Raw genomic sequence first — 15,224 nt, 5'->3', positions numbered from 1 at the left:
AAAAAAAAAACCGATTTATTTAATTACCATTAAGAAAACTATTATGATGATAGTCGTAACAAAGACAAGTAGTTGTGCCTGTTTTAATTTAAGCTTTGAAAGTGCATTTTAAAAATTTTTAGTTATTGTGTGTCAGCTGAAAATTGGAAATACAATTTTTATACAGACTTTGGATTTTGAAATTCTTTGCTGGTACTCGCAACTTCATATTTCATTTAATATGGCACACCACACCACACCACTTTTTTAAAATCTTGACTCGTGCTCTTGAATGTACAATAGAAGAATATTACGAAAGCCTAAACCAGAAAACGTCGCTTCGTAATGGAGTAAAGAATGAGAAATTTGTCACTGGAAAGGATGCAATAAAATGTTTTCAGCATTTAGACAAAATATGCATGCACGGATAGAAGACATGACATCCGCACTCTGAAGATTTTCAAATAACGATTCTTTAAAGACTGATCTGCTACTATTTATTTTTTTAAAAGCCATAATGATCCTGGTCGAAACAGTGGAATATCATCACAAGCTTGGAACATGGTGCAATTTGGCCTCAAGTATATATTTTTTTCTTTCTGGCCTTCCCTCAAAATTCAAGTCCCTGGTGCAGCTGCACCACCTGCACCATTAGCTGTATAATTTCAAATATCAATTATTAATGCAACAGGACCTGCTGGAAACTGTAATGGGCATTAGGAAACTTTTTTTTTTTTTTTGTCTACGCACACATTTGACCGTAGTCCTGGTTTACTTAAAAATAAAATTCTCTTTTGTACTCAGAGCAACCACATAGAGTTCAATTTCAGTTTCACAAGGTAACAATTTCCATGCCACCATATTTAGCGATTGCGTGGGTTCGAACCAGGGTCAACTCAAACTCGTGTACTGCTTTGACAATCGGCTCTACCTCCGACCTGCTTTGTGCTTTCAATTGTATTGAGAAGACAGAGCTTGCAGAGTTCAATAATATATAAGAAACGCATTAAACTCTTTAAACTATAATATTTTCTTGTTTATACTCCGCCATGACCACTAATCAGAGGAATTTACATTAATTATGTCAAAATAATTGACAGATTGGTAATGAATACAATCACTAACCTTATTTAGTAGTCATGTGGTCTTGAATTACGGCCCACTCAAAGTGCATGTGTTTCTGTACTTACGCGTCTGACCACTCAGCTGCATCGGGCCTTAGTTTTAAATTAACTGAAGTTTTAGCTGTAATATTATTAATTATGATATCGCAGTTACACCTTGCCTACACGTCTGTATTCGTTAGCCCAGTGTTTCTAAAACTGTCTCTGAATTTGGCCGTGCTGCGCTATTAGAGAAACTCCATTGAGTTCATGGTAATCACTCTTCAGGTGTGCCACAAATGTAGCATCTTTTTAACTCCAGGTGCTACTCGAGTGACAGAAGTTTGGAAACCGCTGTGTTAAGCCGGCCATAGATGCTCAAACTAATAATAAATTCAAGTTTCGTAATGTCATAAACCCTGAAACAATATAACGGCGACAGGCTCAAGAGCATGCACGTGCAAGTAATCTGTAACGTTTGAGTGTGGGCACTTTCGTTGAAGTTTTCGTGCTGCCGGCCTGAGTGTTTTTCAGCCATGACGGTAATCTGCACACCTCGATTGCCTTCAGATCTTATTACTTGTTCTCAAAGAACAAATCTGATCTCAAGAATGGTTAAATAGTAATTTCCCACTTTGGTAATCATTTTCGTTGCTCACATCCCCATATGGCGGGTGTTTAATTCTACCATGCCGAAGATGTCAGTTGGTGCTGAATTCTGTAGTGGTTGGGAGTACGGAAGAAAAAAATCGATTTATCGATCAGTATAGCTAACCTGTATAAGCAACCCTTTTAGCCTCCACCTGGGCTCCCTCTTACCGTTGCTGAGAACAAAGTTGTGGTTTTTCAAGGCTAAGCCGTTACCTTGACCTTGTATTTTCTACTCTTCTTTTTAAGTGCTTGAAGACGAAAATATGATACTATCTGATTATTGTGGCATATCATTTGACCTTATAGATGTGGACAAAGTGGTTAGCTAAGCGATAAATTTTCTTAAAGCAAACTTGTCTTTGATAAATATTACATTGAACTTTAATGTAGTTTGCTTGGACTTTGATTATTTCTGCATTTCCACCATTCAGTATATTCTGAATATTGAACCAAAGTTGGTGGCTGTCTTCTATGATTTAACCAAATTGTAATAGTTGGCATTAGGCAGCCTCCTTGTATATAAATTTAGTTGATCAGGCAATCTACTTTTCATACAGTTGCTTGAAGAAATCTAGCCCTTCTTTGTGCGTGTTTTTCCTTGTATTCTAGTTATTTTCAAGGTATTTTTTTTACCGTTTTATAGCCTTGGAACTTATTATAGCACAGCTGATATTCATGTGAGAGACGTAGCAAGTTTTTTTTTTTTTTTTTTCTGACTTCTCATTGATATTTGTCTGTCTGCATCCGCTTCGTCAGGCTGGCGTATGAATGGGCACATTGCGTTCGCTTCTCCGATAGAGAAACAACAACGCAATCAACTACGTCAGGTTCGCCTGTGGATTGGTGATGCGTCATGTAAACTAAATTTTATACAGAAATTTCTCAATATTTTAATTAATGAATGAATGAATGAATTAAAATTATTATTTTTAATTCTTTCACAGTTAAAATTAAATCTTTCGCAATTAAAACTTTCTGATGCATTCAAGAGACCGCATTGATGTTTTGGGTTGAAATGGCGTAATTCCAAAGTTGCAAATAAATTCGAAATATGCGTCTAGCGTATTTTGAAAAGTCAGTTCCAAGATTGCAGTGATTACATGGTTCGATGAATCAACAGAAATGCAAACGAAAGTTTTAAGCTTAATTATACGAGGCTATACAGGATGACAATTTAAATGGTAACCCGGGAAAATGTGAATAACTTCGAGTAAAATAGTGCAAGAGATAAGAAATTTACAAGTAACTTTATTCTATGTATGGTGTTGCGAATGTATATGCGCAGTGCAAGCAGTACATATATGTACATGACGTTCAGCATAGAGCAGCTTGTGTTCATTACCTCAAAATAGTTGTTTAGAATTATTCAACCTGATTCTTTGTACTCAATTTTGATGTCGTACGGTAGCATCAAATATACGATATTGAAGCTCGTGAAAATGTTCAGTGAGACTGGGAATGTGATTTGTTGTGATTGAATTACCACAGGTTAGGGAGAGCTTTGCAACAAATCCACGTAAGTCATTATGGAGGCTTTTGACAACAAAGCAGAATGTCATATGCAGTTGTCAGTGAGAAAATTAAAACTGTTTCCGTGCAAAGAGGATGTCATACTGCAGCTTTGCCACCAGACTGCAGTAAACGAAGCCATTACCTTTGATGGTTACTGAGATAAAGGGGATGAAGACCCTCAGATGTTAGATTAGACTTTTTTCTCCGATGAAGCTTTGTTTTATATGACTGAGTATGTAACCTCTTAGCGTAATCTCTTCTACAGAAAATCCCCATGCAGCACATGAAACCTTCCTGTACCCTGTGAAGATTGGAGAGTGGTGTGCAATGATCCGCAGCAGGAATGATAGTCTTCTTCACAGAAACCATTACGTCTCGGCGTACATTGACATAGTCCATGAATTTCAGAGACACCCCACTGCGGAGAAGATTGTTAAAGCATTGTTTCATCAAAAAAAAAAAAAAAAAAAAAAAATCACACTTCACTTGCGTCTGTGACCAAGCTGTTCCTCTTTTTTTGGAGATTATAATTTCAGAAGGAATATGGCCGCCATGCTCGCCAGCTTTGTTGCCATTAGGCTTCTTTTTGTGAAGCCACGTCAAAGGTAATAATGGACAGCAATAATCCATATATTTTGGAAGAATCGAAAAGCAACATTCCATCATTTCCAATATCACTCCCACCCAACAGGCTGCAGTCACTGTTTCGACCATGCTTTTTTTCGTACTCAGCTGTATTGTGACGACATGGTGATCATTTAATATTTTTGTGACAAAATAAGCAACGCCAGAGAATAAAGAACGTTATCTGTAAGTTCAATGTCGCTACCGCTCTTTCATGGGTTTCACACACGCATGCACGCACTTGATCATTTAATTTGAAATTTAATAATTTTAAATGAAATTATTTGAAATTCATATTCCATTAGAATTCAGATTTCATTAGAACGAATTTCAAATGAAATTATAACGTGTTTGTGTGTGAAAATGTATACATACATATACTGTAAGTATTGCAATTTTTTTTCGGACAGTATGAAGGCACATTTATATTGATAGAGGGTATAATACCTAGCCGCTCTTTGTTACATTATCTTATATTTATTCTTATACGCGTGTGTGTGTGTGTGTGTACACACACATTGAATTGGCTTTACATCTAAAACACCTTCTTACGTAGAAATGGACTACCAGCTAGTGAAAACCCAAAGTTAGGAACGACTCATATAACATTGTAGTTCGCATATGTGGCGAACAGTTTTTGAGTGTCTGTGAGGAAGAATGGGTCAGCGTCCAGATCTTTCTGACTTCGAACGTTGAATGATTGTGGGCGTAAGACGTGCAGGTTCCAGTATCTGGACGACAGCCAACATGGTTAAGTTCTCCCGTTTAGTAGTATCACGAGTCTACCGCGACTGGCTCAACAGCAGCCAAAGGTCACACGTGGGAGAGCCACGTCTAGTCAACGTCTAGTTTTAGCGTTGTGTGTCTCGTCTCGTAATACAGGAGCAGCGACGCAGCAGAGTGGATCAGCTAACCACCCAGTACATCGTGCGAATAGTAAGACCGATATCCACATGGACTTTGCGCTGGACATTAGTTTGTATAGGTTATGGCCTTCGACGGCCGTTTGGGTACCCATGCTCACTGCGAGATACAAGAAACTGTGCTTTCGGTGGACATGTTAGCACCAACACTCGACCACCGACATATGTAAATCTGTTGTCTGGCAAGATGAATTTCAAAGCTATCATCATGATGGGTGTATCCGCATTTGGAGAAAGCAACGTGAGGCCATGATACCTTGATGCACCGTTGGGTTTCAGCAGGCTGGAGGCGGTGGTGTTATGGTTTGAGGACTGTTTTGATGGCAAGGCTTCGGTTCTCTAATCACCGTTGATTCCGATCACCATTATGCTTTCTCTGATACCGTTATGCATATCCACAGATGGGAATTTATAATTTTTATCATCGCAAACCAAGCACACCCCTTCATAAAAGCATTGTATCCAGACAAATCTGGCGTCTATCAACAAGACAATGCGCCATGCTACAAGGTTTGCAAGTTGCTAAACTGACTTCAGGAACATGACAATGAATTCTCTCTTCCCATGGCCGCCCAACTCTGCCGATCTCAATGCAACTCTTCATGTCTGGGACCTACCAAAGGGCCATTCGATGCCAGGACCATCTACCCGACTGTGCGAACATTACTGGACACATTGTGCAATGCATGGCCCAGCAAAACCTTTTGGACTCCATACCGAGATATGTACAGGCTGTATTAAGGGCAAAAGTTGACCTCATGAGCCATTAGATAAAAAAAAAAAAAAAAAATGTAAACTGCAGCCATTATCAACCCACTGCAGGATGGAAGCCTCCTCAACAATTAATGCTGAGGGAAATGGACCATAATCTGCCACGCTGGGCCAGTGCGGGGCAGATCGACAGTATTTAGCAGTCAGGGGCTTGAACCCCGGTCTACTCAAAGAGCGTGTACTAGTGCACTCCCGCCCCTGACCACTCGGCTACGGAGGCCTGCATTAGGTAAGTGTTACTAATGCAAAGCCAACTGAGTGCGTATATGTGTGCGCGCGCGCACACACACACACACACACACACACACACACACACACACACACACACACACACACACACACAATATGATATTAAAATTACATATAAAATACCAGAATATGATCAGATTAATATAATTTAATATCATATTGTGTGTGTGTGTGTGTGTGTGTGTGTGTGTGTGTGTGTGTGTGTGTGTGTGTGTGTGTCATTTAAGCATTTATGTCTCTCAATAAAATAAACATTGAAAAGCACATACACAGTATATAAATCAATAGCATATAACTAAATTTGTACCCAGACTGAATCTTTGGAACGGACTGGCGGCATATTAAAATGATATAAAATAAATCATAATTAATAAAAATAAATAATGAAAGATTTTATAGATTCATTCTGCATGGACCTTTAGATATATACTATAAATTTGTACATTTGGTTTGTCAGTATAAAATTTATTCAGAAGATTCTTACACATTGGGCTGTACTGGGGTAATCTCCGGAATGCCGTTCTGCGTCATATTGTAATAGAGATCGAGGCAGTTGGCGACACTCAAAGGGGAACGTTGAATATAGGGCTTGTGGACAAACGCCCCCATACCTACCCACAGAGAGATGGCTAGTCCCAGTAAAAGTCCTGCACCAGCTCCCTGTTCCGTAGTAAAATATAAAGAAAAACAAATACAGGAAATTCTGAACGTTTTTTATTTTAAAATCTATATTAAAATTAAGCTACAGATTATTTTTGATTAAGTTAATTACATTTAAATGTTTTAATTTTTTTATATTGATAGTTAATTTAAATACAGTAATATACAGTACTTGTATAAAAATGGAAGTCTAATGTAACTTTAGAAGGAAGTGATCTGTGGAACAATTTTTTCAGGTTAAGGATGAAAGGTGCTTCTCTGTCCTCCACACAGTCCCTCTAATGATAACTCTGGAACATCAAGGTACCACTATAGACGTCGCATCCCTGTACCTTCCTCCAACGCCAACTATGATGGCCATTGATGCAGCCACTAACTGGTTAATAAATAATCTTCACCCCGCAGCCACTCACATCGTATGCGGGGACTTCAATCTTCCGCCATCTACCCAACACCTCAAAAGTCGTCTCACAGAATCTCTCCAATCAATCCAAATATTCCAAGTTAACTACCAGCCAACGAGAGACCGAAACCTACTGGACATAGTCTATTCCTCGGCAACATGCCAAGTCGAAGAAACCACAGCCGACATGTTTCAATCAGACCACCAACCAATCATATTTACAGCTCTTCTACCCAAAAAATATTTCAATACCCCCAAAACCAAATCTGTGAAAAAGGTCACCGCCCCAAAATTTCTGAATCCAGCACTCTGCATTGAAGCCGCATCCACAGTCCCATGGAACATCTTAGATGGATGTGAACTGAGCCTCGCAATCGATTTAATGACCAAATGGATCAATACCATAGCCCTTCACACCGCTACCAAGACAGTCACCATTACTCCGCGCTCCAGAGCATAGTGGACTCCCCAGCTCAACCAAAGTTTCCACTACAAACAATTACTACACGCCAAGTGGAAAGCTTCCGGCGATGTCCAAGACCGCATTTCATTCTCCAAAGCCAGGGCCGAATTCAACAGAAACAAATCAGCTTCAATTAAAAAGCACCTCGAAAGAACCCTAAAAAGGGGAAAACCATTCTACAAAACAAAGGCTAGTTCTTCCAGCAACATCGACCCAATTGACTGGCTCAACTACGTCGCCAGATTTTCTAATCAACCTCCAGCTGTACCTAATCGGCCACTCCTCAACCGCTCTCATCTCACTGATAGTCTCGCTACGATCCGAATTTCCAAGCAACAACTGATGCAGGCCATTAATACTCTCCCTCTCACAACAACCACTGGTGACGATGGCATCCCCCAGTTCATAATCAAATGTTTAAGTGTCTTCATCATCGCCTCACTCCTCAACCTATACAACAGATGCCTCGAAGTTCATTTCTTTCCACCCCAGTGGAACAGGTACTCTGTCTGGCCCCTTCCTAAGCACCAACAATCGACGCTCCCAAGCCAACATAGGCCCATTGCTTGCGCCTCTGTATTGCTAAAAATTCTGGAGAAAGCATTGCTACCGTCTGTCACCCATCAAATTCTCCGTGACAGTCCTCAGCAAATACACTATGGGATATCAGGAAGGTCAACTATAACTAACCTTGTAACAACCACTCTGCACATCTTAGATGCCTTCGAACAAAGACAGGAATTGTCAGTTATATATCTTGACATCCATTCCGCTTTTGATGCCATCTATATACCTAATCTCCTACGTCTCTTAGAAAACTACTTCAATTTTCGCGGCGATGTTCTCTGGTTCCTAGAATCTCTCCTATCGAAGAGGACCCTTGTTCTAAAGATCGGAACAAAGACCTTCACGCGCCACATAACTGCCGGTGTACCTCAAGGGGGGGGGGTACTATCTGGCATTCTCTTCTCAGCAATCATGGTGCCATTTGTGACCAATAAGTGCAATTGGATCACATATGCTGACGATGTCAAGCTCCTTACTAAAATATCGCCATCCAACTCGGCAGCCGAAATCACTCAGCAAATCACTAGCAAACTGCAGGACATGGCTGACTACCTCAATACCTTCAACCTCCAAATCAACCCCCTAAAATCAGCACAAATAACTTACTCTCTAAAGGGCAGCCCAATAACGTTGGAGCCTGTGCTTAACGGCTCCTCAGTTCCAAGTGTTCAAACACACAAAGATCTGGGGGTCGTCTTCGACTCCAAACTATCTTTCAACGATCACATAAACCTCATACAGTCGAGGCTGAACTCACTACGCTGGGTCGCCAAACAACAGCTGCTCCACACCACCGATCCACAACTGGTAAAAAGATACATCGTATCAATCCTTTACCCGACAATACTGTATGCTTCAGAGATATGGGCCTCGGCCGCCGAATCCAACATCAAAAGAATATTCTCTGCCGAATTCTGGCTTCTAAAATGGGCCAACAGCAAACTCCACCTTCCCCCAGCTCTCAGATCAACGCAGTTAGCAGAAGCTCTTCAACTACGCAGGCTCCGGTCCTACATCGCAGAAAGAAGGCTGCTGTTCACCATCAAGATGGCCACCGGTAAAATTACAGAGCCGAACTTCTGGGATCACTGCTCTTGGCGCATTCCTCCTCCTTATCTCCGGTCTTCAGCACAGCTGCTAGCAAACCGTAACCGGCTAGTACTAACCGACAGATTCCTGCCAAAGCAAATGCTGCCCTCACTGCAAGCCATCGACGGGGACCTCCAAGAAGCGGTCAATAATAAAAAATACAGGAAGGGTATCCTCGTCGAACTGAAAATGTAAAACTGTGCTTTGTTAATAATCTGATTTATCTTTTTTTCTCATGTGTATCTCTTTTGTAAATATGTTTTGTTAACCCCTGGCACCACCATGCCGTGACGGGACTAATTGTATGTCTATCATTGCTGCAATTAAAGATTCTATTCTATTCTATTCTACTCTATCTTTAATTTTTTTTTTTTTTGGTTCTTTGAAATAATATTTATCAGGGAGCCGATTAAGCTGAAGTGTGCATTGAGACCTAGTTGAATGGGAATTTCCCTGAATATTACCAGTAATATTCAGGGATATTGTGGGATAGATGCTCGAACGTAATATGGGCAATTATGTTAGCCAATATCACATTCAAACACTTTTCACTTCAATTCTTGTTGAAAAGTAGTGTACTAATATGCTCTCATTTATGTGCACTTCATTGGTCTCTGATTAATTATCGTTCATAAAAAATATCCGTTACTTTACTTTTTCAAACATATCTCATATTTTCAAATGTGTATTTTAGTATGTGTTAATTTGGTTTTGTTGTGACTGTCAGTCTGGTTTTTAAGCTCTCTTTAAAATTGTTGCGTTCTGACTGGGGGTATTATATTAGTCCAAACTAAGCCGAGCATAAGATTTATATGGCAGTATGTTATCCTACTCATAAGCATATTCTGAAATATATGTGCGAGGTGTTCTTGTCAAAACATCTGTTACCTCTTGGATTCAGATGTTTTCACTCAGACATTTATGAGCATTTCACTTCTGTTGCCTAACTACCGATCAACATTGGAAGTATGTGTATGCCTGTTGCAACCTTCAAATTTTGGAGAGTCTGTTAACTACCATGATGACTGCTGCTTTTGGATGGCGAAAATTTCGGTGTATCAAACAAATAGTATGTATCCGAGTATCTGTTGCTCCACTTCCACATGGTGAGGACTTGTCAAAGAGACTTCAGCCGGAAGACTCATCTGAACATGATGCTGATTTTCAACGAAGCATTCAAACAAATATCTATATTTCTTTAATCGGCGAGAATTACACGACTTGCGTCTCGCCAATCCAATACAGAGCTCCGGACATCTCATGTAAAGTTTTGGAATTTACTTGTTCCTGGCTACAAGACACCTGTCTACAGAAAAGGCGTTTTACGTTTGTATTTTTATTCGTAGTTACTCATACTTTGACAGAATTAGTCAGTCTCGGATGAGGACTGCTTGGTTCTTCCCCTCCCCCCTTTTCCTGAAACTTCGGTTTTTCATCTATGATTCCTTAAGGCAACTTTTAGGAGGACGCCATCTTTCGTTTTAGTTTAAATACACATTAAAACGTATTTTAATATGGATTTATCTGCGAATTGAGAATATAGCTTATTTTTTTTTCAGTGTTATCATAGCTCTACATATTCGGCCAAACCTCGGGATTATTGTTCTCAAGTTGAACTATGATGGCTGATATTGCTATAGGAGAAATGGAGTTATTTTATGTTGTGCATGGTTTTATAGAAAATCTCTTGGCTGCCTTAAAGAAAATTTCGTTTGTTTTTAGCATAATTGACATTGAACACAATGTGCTGACCAAGAAATAAATTTGGGCATAATTCATCGTGCTGAAATTTTATTATAGTCTAATTCAGGGTCGAGAACGTGAAGCTTCGAGCATGTAAAACCGCAACTCAAAAAAAAAACAAAAAAAAAAAAAAAATAGTGACAAATGGGCCTGGAGTACTGGGGTCCATAGTTTAACAGATATTTATTTAAAGTATACCCAGTAAAATAAAATAAAATAAAATATTTCCAGAAGCTTTCGGAACTCGTGTCCCTTTCTCAACTGACAGAATTTTTAAATACATTACAAGCAAACTGTGGCACGTTACTCATTCGTCATTGTTGTAGCACGGACGTGTGCTGCCTTGCGCCAGTGATCATCCATCAATAAAACGGTTGTCTCCAGGATTGGATGTATACGCATGCCTTTCTGGCGATTTAATGCCTTAGGGTTGTTCATTATGTTTAGTGACTCTAGCCATAGGCGGTGGCGAAAGTGTCGCGCGTGGTCCACTATCTCAAAGTCGCGCTTGGGGTCAAGATCGTGGTTGGTAGCCCAAAAATGTTCTGCAAGCGCGGACTGGTCAGTTTCGGCAAGCCGGATTGCTCTGTCGTGTTCCGTGAGGCGATCCTGGAGACGTCTCGATGTCTCACCTACGTAGCAACTGTTACAGGCCCTACAGGTGATACGGTACACTACATTGCTGCGTAAGACAGGTGTGACAGGGGTCTTCACACTGGAGACAAGTGAACGTAGGTTCCTACCTGGTAAAAAAAAAAAAAAAAACTGGCAAACGAAATTTCACCAACTACGGGTCCGGCCACGCTCCAAGCCATCTCAATAGCACTGCCCGCACCCTGTTCTCCAGGGCCTGGAGCCATTCCAGCACCGACACAATTAGACGTAACGAGATCTCCCGTGTGAAGGCGGACTTAACCAGATGCGGTTATCCATCCCATGTACTAAACAGATGCTTGTTACAGGCACAAGAGCTTACTTCCAACCCAAGACCTCCGAAGCAAGTCGGCATATCATCCGCCTACATTCCGTACTATCCAGGAGTGTCAGGACGTATCTCGAAGATCCTGAGAAGTTACAACATAAAATGTGTACAATTACCAGGTAGGAACCTACGTTCACTTGTCTCCAGTGTGAAGACCCCTGTCACACCTGTCTTACGCAGCAATGTAGTGTACCGTATCACCTGTAGGGCCTGTAACAGTTGCTACGTAGGTGAGACATCGAGACGTCTCCAGGATCGCCTCACGGAACACGACAGAGCAATCCGGCTTGCCGAAACTGACCAGTCCGCGCTTGCAGAACATTTTTGGGCTACCAACCACGATCTTGACCCCAAGCGCGACTTTGAGATAGTGGACCACGCGCGACACTTTCGCCACCGCCTATGGCTAGAGTCACTAAACATAATGAACAACCCTAAGGCATTAAATCGCCAGAAAGGCATGCGTATACATCCAATCCTGGAGACAACCGTTTTATTGATGGATGATCACTGGCGCAAGGCAGCACACGTCCGTGCTACAACAATGACGAATGAGTAACGTGCCACAGTTTGCTTGTAATGTATTTAAAAATTCTGTCAGTTGAGAAAGGGACACGAGTTCCGAAAGCTTCTGGAAATATTTTATTTTATTTTATTTTACTGGGTATACTTTAAATAAATATCTGTTAAAAAAAAAAAAAAAAATAATAAGATACCGATTATCTTCTGCTGTGTTGTGTTTCTTGTGTTTACTTCTTTTTGAATAATCTTTATAATACGTTGCTGCTCCCAAAATTTGCCTCTTTGTTCGTTTTTCACTGATATAGCTGTAGCTAAAAAAAAAAAAAAAAAAAGTCCCCATTCCTGTTTAATATCAAGACATTAAATTTTGTGTGGAACACTGCAAGATATGAACTTACCACGTTAGTAGCCCAGGGAAAAAAGAGGCCTAATGAAAATAGACCTAACTGGGGACCTAGGAGGAGTGACTGAACACTCTGAGCCACCTGTAAGCAAACACAAAAGATTATTCACTCAGAAATTTTTATTACTGCTAATAAATTAGATTACCAACAGAGAAGAGCTTTATTCTGAGTAACTGGATTAATATCAAAAAGAAAACTATTGCTTCCCAATGAGAAGTTTAGTGATGTGTACGTAAAATATTTTTTCTATAAGGTAGCTAACTTAACTATAGTTCTCGGGCATAGCGCAGTTGACAGAATTGCTGTTTGCTCTCCCACTGTGCAGAACATACCCGGATTCAATTTCCATTTCTCGAGGAAGCCATGAAATAATTCCCGACGAGACGAGAGGAAGTTTAATGGGTATTATTTTTCGTGCCGGTACGAGTTGATATTTCGAGAGAGGGTTGCATGGATTTTCATCCAGCAAGATAGTCGAGCTGACCATAGAATACACGCAGTTTAGAGGCTGTATATTTTGGTATCTCATCATAGCCTTAGATAAATTCTAAACAATCTACTAAATAAACCTTTAATTATGCCTTAATGGGAAGGTTTTAAATGAAGAGGGATTAACATCCTCATTTACTGTTTCTTCAACTGACAAAAAATAAATTACACTATCATATGTAATTATAAAGATTATATTGTTTATTTAAAACACCTTTCTGTCATATTTATGTTTTTATCACAAATTAATTTTCAGTATTAGCTTCTCTTATAATTCAAAGGATTAAAATTAAATTAATTAAGCGAAAAAAATCAGTTTATTAATTATCAGTGGTTCTCGGTATACTTTAATAATTAGTGGCACGGTTACTTCTTATTGTGGATCGGTGACCTAAGTTGTTTGAAGACCACTACGAAATACTTACTTGCAGAATGGTTCCAAGTTCTCTAGCAATGAAAACAAGGGCTACAGTTATGACTCCATATGCAAGAGCTATAGAGAAAGAAAAGAAATAAAATAACAGAAGGGGAATTCTTAAAGCATTTATTAGAAACCGGTTAACAAAATTACAAATTGCTGAAAAAAGTATTTTTTTCCCCAAAAATAATCTGAAAATTTCCACTCGTAGAAACAAGTGGAAGAACTGTCAGATGGAGCAGAAATGAAAATATGATGTCTTATCTGAAGCGCGAAGAATTTTGGATTAAATCATTCCATGTCAAAAGAAGTTTTCATTAATGGAAAATAAATAAACTTATGTTTCACTTTATATATCTATAACAATCTAAACAAATATTAAAAAAAGGAAAGCTATTAATGATTTTATAATAACATAAAATAAACTTCTTATTATAAAAATGGGCCAGTTTCCAATATTAAAATACAAAGGGTACTAGGAAAGTTTTGCAATATGACGCAACAATGAATCACAGGAAGCTGCTTGTTGCTGCATGTTGAGACATGTTCATATGTGCATAGTAGCCGCCGCGCCAAGTCGATGGGCTCAGTTATTCATTAGTAGTGAGAGTGTAAAGTGCTTGCGATGGCATCGTGGTCACGAAATGAGATAAGGACAGTTTTGCGGTATAATTTCGTGCGTGGTTTAACCATAGACCAGTGCTTAGAAGAAATGACTCTTGCACTAGATGATGATTGTCCACATCGTACAATGATATTCAGGTGGTATAGAGAATTCCAAAGGGGAAATTTCACTCTGGAGGATTCTGAGAGGCCGGGAAGGCCACGAATGTCAGTTACGGAGGAAAACATTACTGCTGTGAGGAAAATGCTTGACGAAAACAGGCAAGTGACCTACCAACAGATAGAGGATACTTTGGGCCTAAATGCACCAGCAATTCGTTCGATTCTGCCAGATCATTTGCACGTGAAGAAACTTTGTTCTCTCTGGGTGCCGCATCAACTGACTGAAGAGCAGATGACACGACGTGTGACTTGGTGCCGGGAGATGTTAAAAAAGTTTGATAAGGGACAATCTCGGTATGTGAACAACATCGTGACAGGTGACGAGACTTGGCTGTACTATTACGATCTGCCGACCAAGGCTCAAAACAAAGTTTGGGTCTTTGATGATGACGACACACCCGTAATTGTCAGAAAATCCCGATCTGTAAAGAAGAAAATGATAGCTGTATTTTTCAAATCGAGTGGAATTGTGGAACGTGTCGTTTTGGACACGCAGAAGACAGTCACAGCTAAGTGGTATACTGAACAATGCCTGCCTAAAGTCATTGGATCTATGAAGAACCTGTGGCCAAAGTCAAGAATGGACACCTGGTACCTCCATCACGATAATGCTAAAGCTCACCGCGCCAAAGCCTGCACCGAATATTTGACCACGACAGGACTGAAACATCTCGAGCACCCTCCCTACTGTCCAGACCTTGCTCCCTGCGACTTTGCACTGTTCCCGCATGTGAAAATGAAGCTAAAAGGGAGGCGGTTTTCCAGTGATGAGGACCTTCTACGGGCTTGGGACAACGAGTGTGCTTTACTCCCTAGTGAAACTTGGCAGAACTGGTTTAAAGATTGGTTTCGGAGGATGGAGAGGTGTATTGAATGTAGAGGAAAT

At 40.0% G+C, this 15,224-nt stretch overlaps 1 protein-coding gene across 1 annotated transcript in view; it reads right to left on the bottom strand.

Moving 5' to 3' along the window:
• Nucleotides 1-15,224, bottom strand: part of LOC150079576 (sodium-coupled monocarboxylate transporter 2-like) — a 118,993-nt gene that overhangs the window by 14,601 nt on the left and 89,168 nt on the right. The window contains exons 10-12 of the mRNA XM_090384096.1: nucleotides 13,560-13,627; nucleotides 12,640-12,726; nucleotides 6,297-6,472 (exon numbers count right to left, since the gene is read on the bottom strand). Of these exons, the coding sequence (XP_090240222.1) occupies nucleotides 6,297-6,472; nucleotides 12,640-12,726; nucleotides 13,560-13,627 (331 nt within the window). The remainder of the gene's footprint in view (nucleotides 1-6,296; nucleotides 6,473-12,639; nucleotides 12,727-13,559; nucleotides 13,628-15,224) is intronic.

The sequence above is a fragment of the Mastigoproctus giganteus genome, chromosome 10 (genome assembly GCF_048544385.1).
Source record: "Mastigoproctus giganteus isolate SK-2022 chromosome 10, ASM4854438v1, whole genome shotgun sequence".
NCBI classification, from domain to species: domain Eukaryota; kingdom Metazoa; phylum Arthropoda; class Arachnida; order Uropygi; family Thelyphonidae; genus Mastigoproctus; species Mastigoproctus giganteus.
This window is presented reverse-complemented; position numbering and strand designations above follow the sequence as displayed.